The following is a 12,051-nucleotide window of genomic DNA, read 5'->3' on the forward strand; positions in this document are numbered from 1 at the left end:
TTTAGCGAAGGCTAAAAATTAAAGACCACCAATTGGAGGGATAAAAATTAAAGACCAGTGCCTTTGAAGGGAATTCCGCACAAAAAAATGGTATTTATTGGGTCATTTGCACTTTTGTTCCTATTTTGTGCTGGTCTTTAGTTTTTGTCCTCAAAATGTCAGGTCTTTCATTTTCCCTTCAAAATCGAACTTATGCTTAGAGGGCATAAGTTATGCATCATAATATTCACAAGTTTTGACTTTTGCCAGCACACTTAAAGAATTTATGCTCGCTAAGCATAAGTTCGATTTTGAAGGAAAAAATTAAAGACTAGGCCATTTGAACGGCAAACCAAGCAATTACTTCGTATTTGATTGGTTGTATCAAAACTTGAGTCACCAGGTAAAAATTTCATGGGGTGGCTAGTGTCCACCACATTATTTAAGTTAATATTTCAATTTTCTAACTAATTTAACTTGTAGTCAAGTCCTAGCTATCTTTGAGTAAAAATGTCAATCCTCCTCATCTTTTTGTTCATTTCGTTGTATCGAAATTTGAATCAACTTGATAGTACTATTTAGATTTAAATAAAAATTTAATGAGTAACCAATGTAGACAATAAAATTCGCATCGAGAAAATAATAATCAAGACAGGAAAATATCGCAACAATCGTTGTATTTGATTTCAGAATATGAGTGTTACAATCTCTATGATTGATCCATTTTTTTGAACAATAAATTCAACGCTTTTGTTTGACTAACTTGATTTAATTTGATTTTGACTTGGACTTGAATTCAACGGGCTTTGAAACTTGGTCTTGAATCTTCGCCTTGATCTCTAGAACTTCTAGAGAAATACTTGAGCGCAACGCTTTCAACAGAGAAATGCGGCGTTTGATCCACGAAAGCCTCCTCGTCTTCGTTAGAATTTCCGTCCCCTTCGAATTATGAGACCCTATTTATAACAGTAGGATGGAGGGAGTTGTGATAAGGGACAGTTTTTTCGACTAATCGATTTAAGCCGACATGTCGATATTTGATTGGGTCGGAACACGTCACTTGTACACGTGGCGCATCTTCATTGGCCTTGATTGACTAGGCATGTCGCATCATTTTGACACGTGGCATGATCCCGTTGGCTCCTTCGTTTGACTTAGCGTGCCACGTCATTTGGACATGCGCACCAATTTGGGCTCTTGGATAAGATTGATATCTTCGGGCTATTGGACAAAGTGGGCTCATCATTTGTAGCCTAATTAAATGGGCTAGCCCAATGCATTTGAACTCCTCTAATTAAATCCATATTTATTGGACCTAACTAATTAACCCAATTATATTAGCCCATAATATTTATTTGGACTAATATATTTTGAATTTACCATGATCCGAATTTCTTATGGATTTAAATTCAATAAAATTTTGTTATCTACAACCAGTTTCCGCCAATTTATTCATTTTTTCAAACTTGTCGAATATCTCGTAAGTTTTTTCATCCAAGAGATGTTAGTTGGAATCTTCGTTTTCAATTCCTTCTAGCATTCTAATGTATTTAATGAAAAGCTAGGCTTAGTAAGTCAAACTTAGATATATAGGTCTAAAGTTTGGGATTGCAAAACCCAACTTCAAACAAAAATGTTCAAAGTTTGCTTGCATCCAAATTGTCGGAAATTTGGCCATATGCCTGAAGTTTATTTTGAAGCCGCTGAACTTATAAAATTTATAAACTTCATCTTAAATATGAGTCCTGAATCCGCTATATGTGCACTTTTCCCTAATTCTAGTCCATTTTTTTTGCGCGGATTGCCCTTCAATTGGGGCGGTCTTTAATTTTTGCCCTTTAAATTGGTGGTCCTTATGTTTTACCCCTCGCCTAACACCCCGAGATTGTGAATTCAAACCCCAGCTCAGTAAAAAAAAAAAAAAATCACAAGGTAGAATTTTGCAAATCTACCAAACGAAGGCCGAATTTCTGCTTGAAGGACAAAATTTAAAGACCACCACTTTGAGGGGTAAAAATTAAAGACCACCCCCAGCGAAGGATAATCCTGCAAATTGCCCAGTCTAGTCACAAGGACAACGTGAAAAACGCGGCCACTTTCTGGTTTGAAGGAGAAATACAAAGCCTCACTTCTAACATTCTACAAATATTTTTTTGCGCGGAGTGCCCTTCGTTTGGGGTGGTCTTTAAATTTTGCCCCTCATATTTGAAATCTTTAAAATTTGCCCTTCGGCTAACACCCATGTTCCGGGTTCGAACCCACGCGCAAATTAAAATTTTAAAAAAAAATTCGTTAGCGTAAGTTTAAATTTATTTATCTCTTAACCCGCATACTTTTGTTAAGGAATTACCAAAGTTATGCCGACCCGCATACTTATGCCTTGTGCGCATTTAGCATAAGTATCCGGTCCCATAACTTTGATAATTTCACAAAGTTATGCCGGTCCCATAAAAGTTTGCCCATTAAGTATGCCCCCAAGCATAACTTTGTGAAAGGAATTATCAAAGTGCCGATACGGACCCATACTTATGCCTTGCGGCGTATTTTGGCATAAGAGGCCGGGTCCCAGCACACTTGATAATTCCTTCACAAAGTTATGCCGGTCCAGCATAAAAGTTTGCCCATTAAAGAGTATGCCCCACGCATAACTTTGTGAAGGAATTATCAAAGTTATGCTAAGATACTTATGCTAAGTGCCTTACGATAAGGCATGGTATCTTGGTCAAGATAAATGTGTAATTCCTTAACAAGCGTATCTTTGTTGAGCGATAAATAGCGAAATTTAAACCGCCTTGCGAATTTTTTTAAAATTTTATCGCGCATGGGTTCGAACACAGAACCCATGCAAGCAGAAAAAAGAAAATTTAAACATTTCAAATATGAAGGGCAAAATTTAAAAACCACCCCAAAAGAAGGGCAATTCTGCGAATTGCCCTCTACAAATTAAGCTGGTGGACAATTTTAGTCATTTTGTATTTTATGTTCTATATGGAAGTAATATTTGAAGTCCCACAAGGCTTGACATATTTTATAAAATAACTTGTCGCGTATGTTTATTTTCACGTCAGCAAAATTACTAAAACATGGAATTTTTTGTATCTATTCAGCTGTGTCGCATATCATCCAAAAAAGGATGCTATACACTAATTTGTGCTCATTCTAATATTCAAAACTTATATCAAGTGGGGCGGGAAATTCTAAGGAACTACTACGAAATTCGGTATCAGCAACTAAGCAAGGCTACTATAAGATTCACAGAAACACTATGACCGTGGGTATTAGTTAGTACTAGTATACTCCAAATCAATTACTGAGAGATTCCTACATGCTACTCCATCCAAAACTACCAGCCCGTCCACCAAGAAAATAAATGTTCCCTCATGCTAACTATACAAAACCTGAAACTCTACCAAAATAAACCGATGCTGTAGCACTCTTATTCTGTTCAACAGTTTTGTTATGCAAGTGATTGGGTCAGATATCATAGTTAGACCTTTGCGAAAATCAAGCTCACCACAATATTTCGATCAGTGCTCGAGGCATCCAACGGGAGGGCTGAAAGTGAAGAAGCTGGAGGAAAATTCATATTATTGTCTTTGTCGGCTAGAGTTGGTACGAGATATAGCTGGAACTTCCTGGTAGTTGTCAGATTCATCCTCCTCGTCAGATGACAAGAAAGAAGGACCCATCCATGCCTTGAAACTTTCATTCACACGCCTCTCTACATCTGGTGTGACCTCCATTGGATTTGCTTCAAGCATTTCTACTCCAAGATTGCGCCCACTGAAGTCACTTTCATCAAGAATTACAGCAGCTTTTCTTCTTAGAAAGAAAGCAGTCCCTCCATATAGAATCACCAGCCCCCATGAAGTAATCTCATAACACCAAAACAAGGGCGCTGAACAGCTGCTCCCTAAAGTGAGAAGGGTTGAACCAAGAAACAGTGCAAGCAGACCAAATACGATAGCAAAAGCAACATTGAGAATTGATAGACAGCGCACTCCACCTGTTAAACACAATGGTGAGTTGCTAGACACACAAGAATAGGAGATGAAATGAATGAATCAATCCAGCACTTCCAATCATCGCACGAGCAAATAGCAGGGAAACAAGAGCGCACCCTTCCCCCCAGGGAAATATGGTAAGCAGTGAAGCAGACAAAACCAAGAAATCTAAGAAATGTATTAAACCATCTCTTCAAATGTAATTCAAAACCTCCTATCACGCGCGTCAATCACCTTCCAAAATTCATTGTAGCTCAAATATCCTAATTTTGGGGACCTGAATCCTATCCATTAATATTGTTCAAGTTGGTTTTACCTTTAAGAATGGATTAGAGAAATGAAATTCCTTCTGGAGTTGACATCTCACATTTTACACACATAATACTCCTTCAGTAATATAAGTAGCAAACTCATGGAGAACCAATAACTGGGAGAACGGTAACTGAATCGACAAGTTCATGATCAAAGCTCAACTCGACTTCTATGTACTCAATTTTAGTATATACATAATCCCCTGCATAGGTTCGTACCTCAGGGGAGTATGGGCCCGCCCCTCTACCTTCCTGCTCAACTCCTTTAGTTATTAAACTAAGCGAACCTAGCTCTCCAAGTAGCTCAATAATTTAACGAGCTACACTCTGGAAAGCTCAGATCGACTCGTTTAGACTTTAGAGTTTAAAAACAAACCCCCACCACCCAACAATTTCCTCCATAGATATAAAAGGTAAGTTATTCCTCAGTTAACAGTTTCCAATTCTCCAAACCCTAAGTGATTCAATAGGCAAGTAATTAACTTTTATTATAAAATCATAATTTGTATTCAAAAGACTAAATAAAAAAATTGACACAGGCAAGTTGAAGAACAATCTCAAAGTTAATTATCTTCACAAATGATCTCGAGCCCAAAATGAACAAGCTGACTTCAGCTCACACTCCAGTTCCCAACAAAAATTTAAGTCGGCCTGGTTCAAGCTTGCCTCTTAGCTCGTGTTGACAATCAGACTCAGCTCGTAAAAATAACCTAGATCTAACCTCTAAGGCTCTCCTTAGATCGACTCATTTTAAGCTTTACCTATAGGGTGGAAGTACATTAATGTAATAAGGATAGTCCTAAGTCCTAACAGGTCAAAGTTATGGATTCCTTCTTACATGATCTAAAATCCTTTTGAAAAGCTCATAGCAAGGTGTACACGTGATATACAATATTAAATGATTAACCCCACACTTGGAGTACTGCAAGGTTATGTATTGTTTCATTATATTCTGCTCTAATTTCTCAAGAGTATCTACATTCAGCACCCGCAAGGGTGGCTCAGCTGGTTGAGCATGAGGCTTTCATAATGGAGGTCTCAGGTTCGAAACGAAACCCTCTGCCTACAACAGCAGGGGATTTTGCTTTCTGGGTCGAGCTCGTCGCACGGGGCTTGCCTAGTGTGGGTTATCTCTCCTGTGTGGTTTGCGAGCTATTGCACAGAAGCTGGGTTTACCCTGTGCGCACCCGAAGGGTAGCGGCTGCGGGTTCCCATGTCATCAAAAAAAAAAAAAAAAAGAGTATCTATATTCAGCTGTATTTCCACCACCAAAGACAATTCTCTCGCCTGGTTCCTTCCACAATATTACTTTTCATCTGCACTTCTAGTTTTGCCCATCGTTTAGATTGAGATAACCAGACCTTTCCCTATACCAAGAGATTCTAAAACTCTCAATATGAAACAAGAAAGTCTAAGCATGATCCGCCTCATAGAAAAAGACTAAGTCAGCTTACTTAGACAAATTTCTGATAGAGGTAGACAATTGTCTTTCTTAGAGATATCAGAGATGTAATTCAAATACCCTGTTATTGTCATACTTGAGAAAAGTTTTATGATTCATAAATTACTCCAAATTCACAAAGTGAAGAAAAACCAACAGGTCTCCTCTGTACTCATAGTAAGTACTTTCGACAAAAGAAAAAAAGTACATCAAGAGCTGATTATTCTTCCATGAAGACATGAAAGTGAGCAGTTGTAAGTTCCAGTACAGGGGAAGCACTAACTTTTTTCAAAATTTTACACAATCTAGATCTACATTTATCTGGTTAACATCTAAAACTTGCACGACAAAAGTTTGAGAGTTAATACAATATTATTCAATCACGGGAAGTATGGCCAACTTCTCTTCACTATGACATCTTTGAGAGCTTGTCGCTTCTGTACCTTCCAATTTTAAGCTGCTACAAACTTGCTATAACACCTTCCCCAGGCCCCACTTGTGAGACTACACTGGGTATGTTGTTGTTGTTGTAGTACAAACTTGCTATAACAGTGGGTTACTTAGCTTTGTTTTGTACTACTGCAGATAGCTCCTTTTTTCGTATAACAAACTTAAATAAACCCAATCCGTTAAGGAAGAAAACTACTGGCAAGGCATTGATGTTTTACCTACCAAACTCTTGATTTTATGATTTTTTTTTTGCCTTCCTAAAACCAGCTAGAGCATGGACATGCACACCAAAAACACAGATAACAAGTAGAGAAAACAGACAGACAGAAAAGCATTTGAATCTGTTTGTTAATCGATGCACAAGAACATCAGTGAAATGACCTAATTTCTGCAAGCTCAGATAGTTTTTCCATATGAAGTTTTGGTACTTAACCTCTTGAGAATTATTTTGTCCACAAACATACAAGCACAAATCATTCCCGACAAGATCGTTTTTTCACACACCAATAATAAAAAAGTCCATCCCTAAGAGAAACGTGATATCAGCCACAAATCTAAATACACAGAACTTTGAAAACTTGAAATGTACGAGTCAGAAACAAATCTGCCGGATTCTCCACCCAAAATAGCTGATATCCAAAGTAGTTCGATTTATAAGAGCAGCATTTATTTGCAACCTTCCTAAAAGCAAATACAAATCTAGTATTCCCTCAACTAGTGCTATGCTTAAATGCAGTAAAAAGAGGATTGGTTGCAGGGGCGAAGTAATATAATACGGTTGGTGCATAGAGCCTAGAAGGGAAGGGGAGGCAAACAAGGAGGGAATGCGACCCCTTCCACATCAGACAATTTCCGAAAAGACAGGAAAAATTAAACGCCTTTTACTTCACTACCACTTGTTACAACTGGAGTATTACCCTTATTGAAGGTAAAATGAGTCGTAGGAAAACATATAATTCAAGAAATGTACCCCTTCTGGAAGCACAATAGTTATTCTCAACAACCCTCAAGCATCCATGTCTCATTGGAGCAGCGTACGCGACCATAATACCTGCAAATTTTGAAGTTTTTTCATAAAACAAAACAGTGACAGCTGTAATCCCTCTTTTTTTCCTGATAAATCAGTTACAATTAAACTATTAAAACTGGTAGCAGGACACTTACGAGCCCAGATGCATAATCCTGTTATTTGCACCCCAATTTCGGTTACAATTAGACGCAAAGAAACAACAGCAGAAAGAAAAGGCAGTAGAATTGCCAAGGCATTTATGTTGTACACGTTATGTACGTGTGTATAATAAATTGTTAATTCTCATCAATCCCTATCCTTCCTTCCTATCGACTGATCATTGCACGGAAAGAGGATGCACTTTTTGCAGGCATTTACACATGAGAAGAGTTGAGATCGTTCTTATTTTCGAAAGGACGGGCAAATATATGACTTCCCTTCATTTCAAAATGCGAGGAGGAATTGAAATTTGAAGAGTTACCACATCTGAAATACATGCTTGAACAAAAGTATGTTATATTTAGCCTCCTAAAAACTATGCTCATCACGAAAGATTGACGGTACATCCTTAAAAAAAAAAACCATAAACCTTTTCATCTCTAAGTTCATAACTTGACCTCCCAAGAGCCTAGGTCCAATTAGTTTTTCAGAGACATTGAAATTTCAATACAGCATAGACTAAAGGAATAGAAGATTTTAATGAACTTTATCAGAGTTAACCAACCATCAAAAAGAAACCATCAATTATCTATATTCACATGGAGTCTCATAATTACATCCTCATTCATAGCTTCTAAACATTCTTTTTCCATTTCACATACATGTTGCAGTTTATTACAACCAGAGATGTCTTTCTATATACATTTCTTTGAGGTAAGATGTACTTCTATATATACTTCCACACATTTTGAACCTTCAGATCATTTGAGAGTCCTGTCTATCCCTTTCATTTTCTAATGAACATGCAACATCTCGGAAACCATCCTCAGAAAGACTAAGGTGCCGTTTGGCCATAAAAATTATTCACTTTTTTCCGGAAATTTTTTTCACTTTTTCCCGGAATCAGCGTTTGGCCATGAAAATTCCGAATACAACTTGAAGTTGTATTCCGGAATACCAAAAACTCAAAAAACTTGTTTTTCAAAAAAATTTCATTTTTTTCACTTTTTTACAACTACATTTCACCAAAAACTACAATTTCAAAAACTATGGCCAAACACAACTCCAACTCCAAAATTAAAAAAAAAAAAAGTCAATTTTTTTTTGGTATTTATGGCCAAAGGCCAAACGGCACCTAAGTGTAAATGCCGGTTAAAACTCCACAAATGAGCAATTAAAAGCCGAACTAATTCTAGGCCTAACTCAGTAGAAGAGACAATAAAATCCCTCACTTTCTTATTAGCATAGCATAGCATCACTGATATACACATTCTACTCTTTGAATGTAATAACAATGTCAACACTAGATTCAAGAAAAGTTACTTCTTACTTGCCCTAAAAGGATGAATAGAATTAAAGCGTGTGATTTTATCCAAAGATACACACCCACATTTACCATATAATTTTCAAATGTCCACTTTCGCAATTATTTACACTAACAAGTACGTGAAAATACACATTGTACTCTTCGAATGCAATAACAAAATTCAAATGAAGGTTCATTCATTTCACCTCTCGTTTGCCAGAAAAATTTGATACTGAATACGCATATGTAGTAAGTACAAGTAATCAGAGAATTAGATATATACGAAACACGCATCCCCTTTTTTCGAATTCAATAACAAAATCAAAATTAGGTTTACTGCTTAATCGCCCTAAAATATGAAGACATATAAACTAAGTGCTATAATCTACACAAACACATTCTCAAACATAAATTTTCCACATCTCCTCACCTGCAATTAGATACACTGACAAGGCCGCACATATGAAACACACGTTCTACTTTTCGAATTCAATAACAAAATCAAAGTTAGGTTTACTTCTTATTCGCAATGAATGCATATAAACATTGTGCTATAATCCAAATATACACAAACACATTATCAAACATATATTTTTCTCACATCTCCTCACTTGCAATTAGATACACTGCTGAGACTGCAAAAATGAATTCAAAATTAGGTTTACTTCTCATTTGCCCTAAAAATATGAACTCAGTTAAACTATGTGTTATAATCCAACTATACACAAACACATAAATTGTTCTCACCTGCAATTAGATACACTGCCGAGACCGCGAAAACACACGACGAAGGAACAAACAGAACCATCCAATAGTAATCCACAGTCTCCTGATTCGTTAAATAAAACGCACCAGGATAACTATCCGAATCACCACCACTACCACTACCACTACTACCAGCTATATTAGTGAAATTAATTGAAAGCGGTTGAATACGGTAGTCACTGCAAAAAGGCCGGTGAGCAGGATCGATAGGAAACACTATTTTCAAGCTGATAACAGTAGAGACGATAATAGAAAGTGATATTAGGGTTAAAGTACAGATCACAATTGGTCTTTGAAGACGATTCCATGCTTTGTCTTCTTCACGGAGACACTCGTATTCGTGTTTTGGCATGAATGCTTGACGGAGTGCATCTCCGATTATCGTCGCCATTTGAATTTCAACCACAACAACAACTGTACAAAGGCATATATGCGTATCGTATGTATGTATTTTGACGTGAATTAAGGGTTTGGAGAAGAAAAAAGAAAATTCCTGGAAATGGAAATGGTAGTTGTTGGTGGGGATGATGGGTGGTATGTCCAAAGTTAGTTTGTTGCTTTACCGGCTTTCTGATTAGCACCGTCACGCGTCTACTTCCCTTTTTACGAGTAGTATAATTGTTGTATTTATATCATCATTTTTTTATCGCTATCTTGTGCGTGAAGGATTTGCTTGCCTATGCTTCTTGAAACGATGGTCAAATTTGTTTTTTGTTTTTAACTATTGTAAAATGATCAAACATTTGTATTTCGTTTATAGTTGGTTAGATCTACCCTTATCGTTATTAATTTGAGCTAAATCTGTCCGTATTGACTAATAATTACACGAGCTTTTAGTATGTGATCTTTTTCTTTTTCTATAAGAGAAAAAATATCAAATATTTATCATTGAATTATGTGAAATGATCTATATTTGTCTCTAAATTTGGAAGAACTACGTAATTATTTTGATAGCGGCACCGCTATGTTCTTAACACTTGTAACCTTTAACAGCCAGATTTATATTTCCCAAGCCAAAATTAACAGGCCTCAAGTCTTAAATTAGCTCGAACGAACTCATTGAATAATCATCACAAATCCTTTTCAGCTCACTAATAATAACGTCGGAGTTCCACATCGACTTCATAAGGTTAAAACAAACATGTGTATACATAATTCAGCTCCTAATAAGTCATTTACAACAGTATCATAGCGGTCAAGATGGGATTAAAGGACACGTAGTCTTACATGCAAAGATAAAATGGTGATTTGAAAAAGTGATAAAAATAAAGGAGTGTGAGAAACCATATGCACGAGGTGAATTTTGAGCGCTCATTTGTAAATATCATGAGGGTGAAAGTGGTGGTAGGGTAACAATGGTCTTCATGTGGTGTTATAGAGAGTGGAGAGGCTCAATCGTTATGATGGTGAGTTCCATTTCTATTTTCACAAGAGCCTTTCTTTTATAGAATTGTATTTATCATTAATATAGAATCGGGAGACGTCCCCAACCTTATTTTTATTATGTTTATCCTTAGATATTCCATGACATGTATTTTGAGGGCTAGGTATATCTATTGATATCATAATTAAAAAATTACACATATCGTCTTGAGCTTGTGGAAACTTTTAAATAAAAATTACCGATATTTCATCGAATTATTGTATCACATTGTTTATGAAATAAGTAGGATCATGACTAACAAGATGCTAGTTTAAGGCATTGGGTGCATGTCACATAGTTACCTCAAAATTTGAGGTCTGACAACTTCAAGCGTTCAAATTCATCAAAATTAAGGTCTTAAACGTTTGCGTCTGACCGAATTCATCAAATTGAAAATCAAGTTCTCAAGTCCTTGCATATGACCATGTTCGTTATATTCAAGAATAAATTTAAAACTTCTCGAATCAAGTTTTTTAAGAGAAGAATCATAGGAAACTCCTTTATATTTGTCGCCAATTTTTTCCAGGCACGAAGTTTATTATTAACATTGCTTACGAAGTATAGTGATAGTCACAAGGATGCTATTCACATCATGACCGAAGAAAATTCATCGATAAGAACTAGACGTGACAGTTCTATTCATTGTTAATGTTTTCAGAGAATATGTATCTATAAACACTCATCTTAGTTATAACTATTTAATTGTTAGGGTATTCAAACACTTGTAAATTTCTCAAGAGTAATTATACTCGGGCATTTCACATTCTCTGTGCATCTTGCAGTTAGATTATACTACAAAATAAAATCTAAACTCACCAATTGCATCCTAATTGTCCTTGTTAAATGGCTTAATACTTCGAGAACCTATGAACTTGACACATTTTATTTAATGTGCACTTAAATTATTATTTTTCCAAATTATCCCTTTATATATGGCCATTTGGTAGTCTACCCTCCCCCTTATACAAAAAATTGCTTAGATTTTCTTTGGGGTTCTTTAAATATCGCTCTCATATTTCAGGTTTTAAGCTTTGTCCTTCTTAAAAAAATGACCTTATACCTGAGGTTCTGGGTTCGAACCCCCGCTCAGGCATAAATTAAAAAAAAATCGCAAGGCAAGGCTTGGGTCTTGTTAAGGAATAACCAAAGTTATGCCGGACCCGGCATACTTATGCCTTATGGGCAAACTTTTATTTAAGCCTTA

The 12,051-nt window shown here is 36.3% G+C and overlaps 1 protein-coding gene across 1 annotated transcript; it reads right to left on the reverse strand.

The window, feature by feature from the left end:
• Window positions 1-3,116: 3,116 nt before the first annotated feature.
• Window positions 3,117-10,048, reverse strand: LOC132029858 (uncharacterized). Its single transcript, XM_059419241.1, has 3 exons — window positions 9,407-10,048; window positions 7,156-7,236; window positions 3,117-3,985 (listed from the first exon to the last, which is right to left on the reverse strand). The coding sequence occupies exons 1-3, from the start codon at window positions 9,813-9,815 to the stop codon at window positions 3,567-3,569; spliced, it is 909 nt and encodes a 302-aa protein (XP_059275224.1). The 5' UTR covers window positions 9,816-10,048; the 3' UTR covers window positions 3,117-3,566.
• Window positions 10,049-12,051: the final 2,003 nt, after the last annotated feature.

This window comes from Lycium ferocissimum, chromosome 9 (genome assembly GCF_029784015.1).
Source record: "Lycium ferocissimum isolate CSIRO_LF1 chromosome 9, AGI_CSIRO_Lferr_CH_V1, whole genome shotgun sequence".
Classification (NCBI taxonomy): Eukaryota; Viridiplantae; Streptophyta; class Magnoliopsida; order Solanales; family Solanaceae; genus Lycium; species Lycium ferocissimum.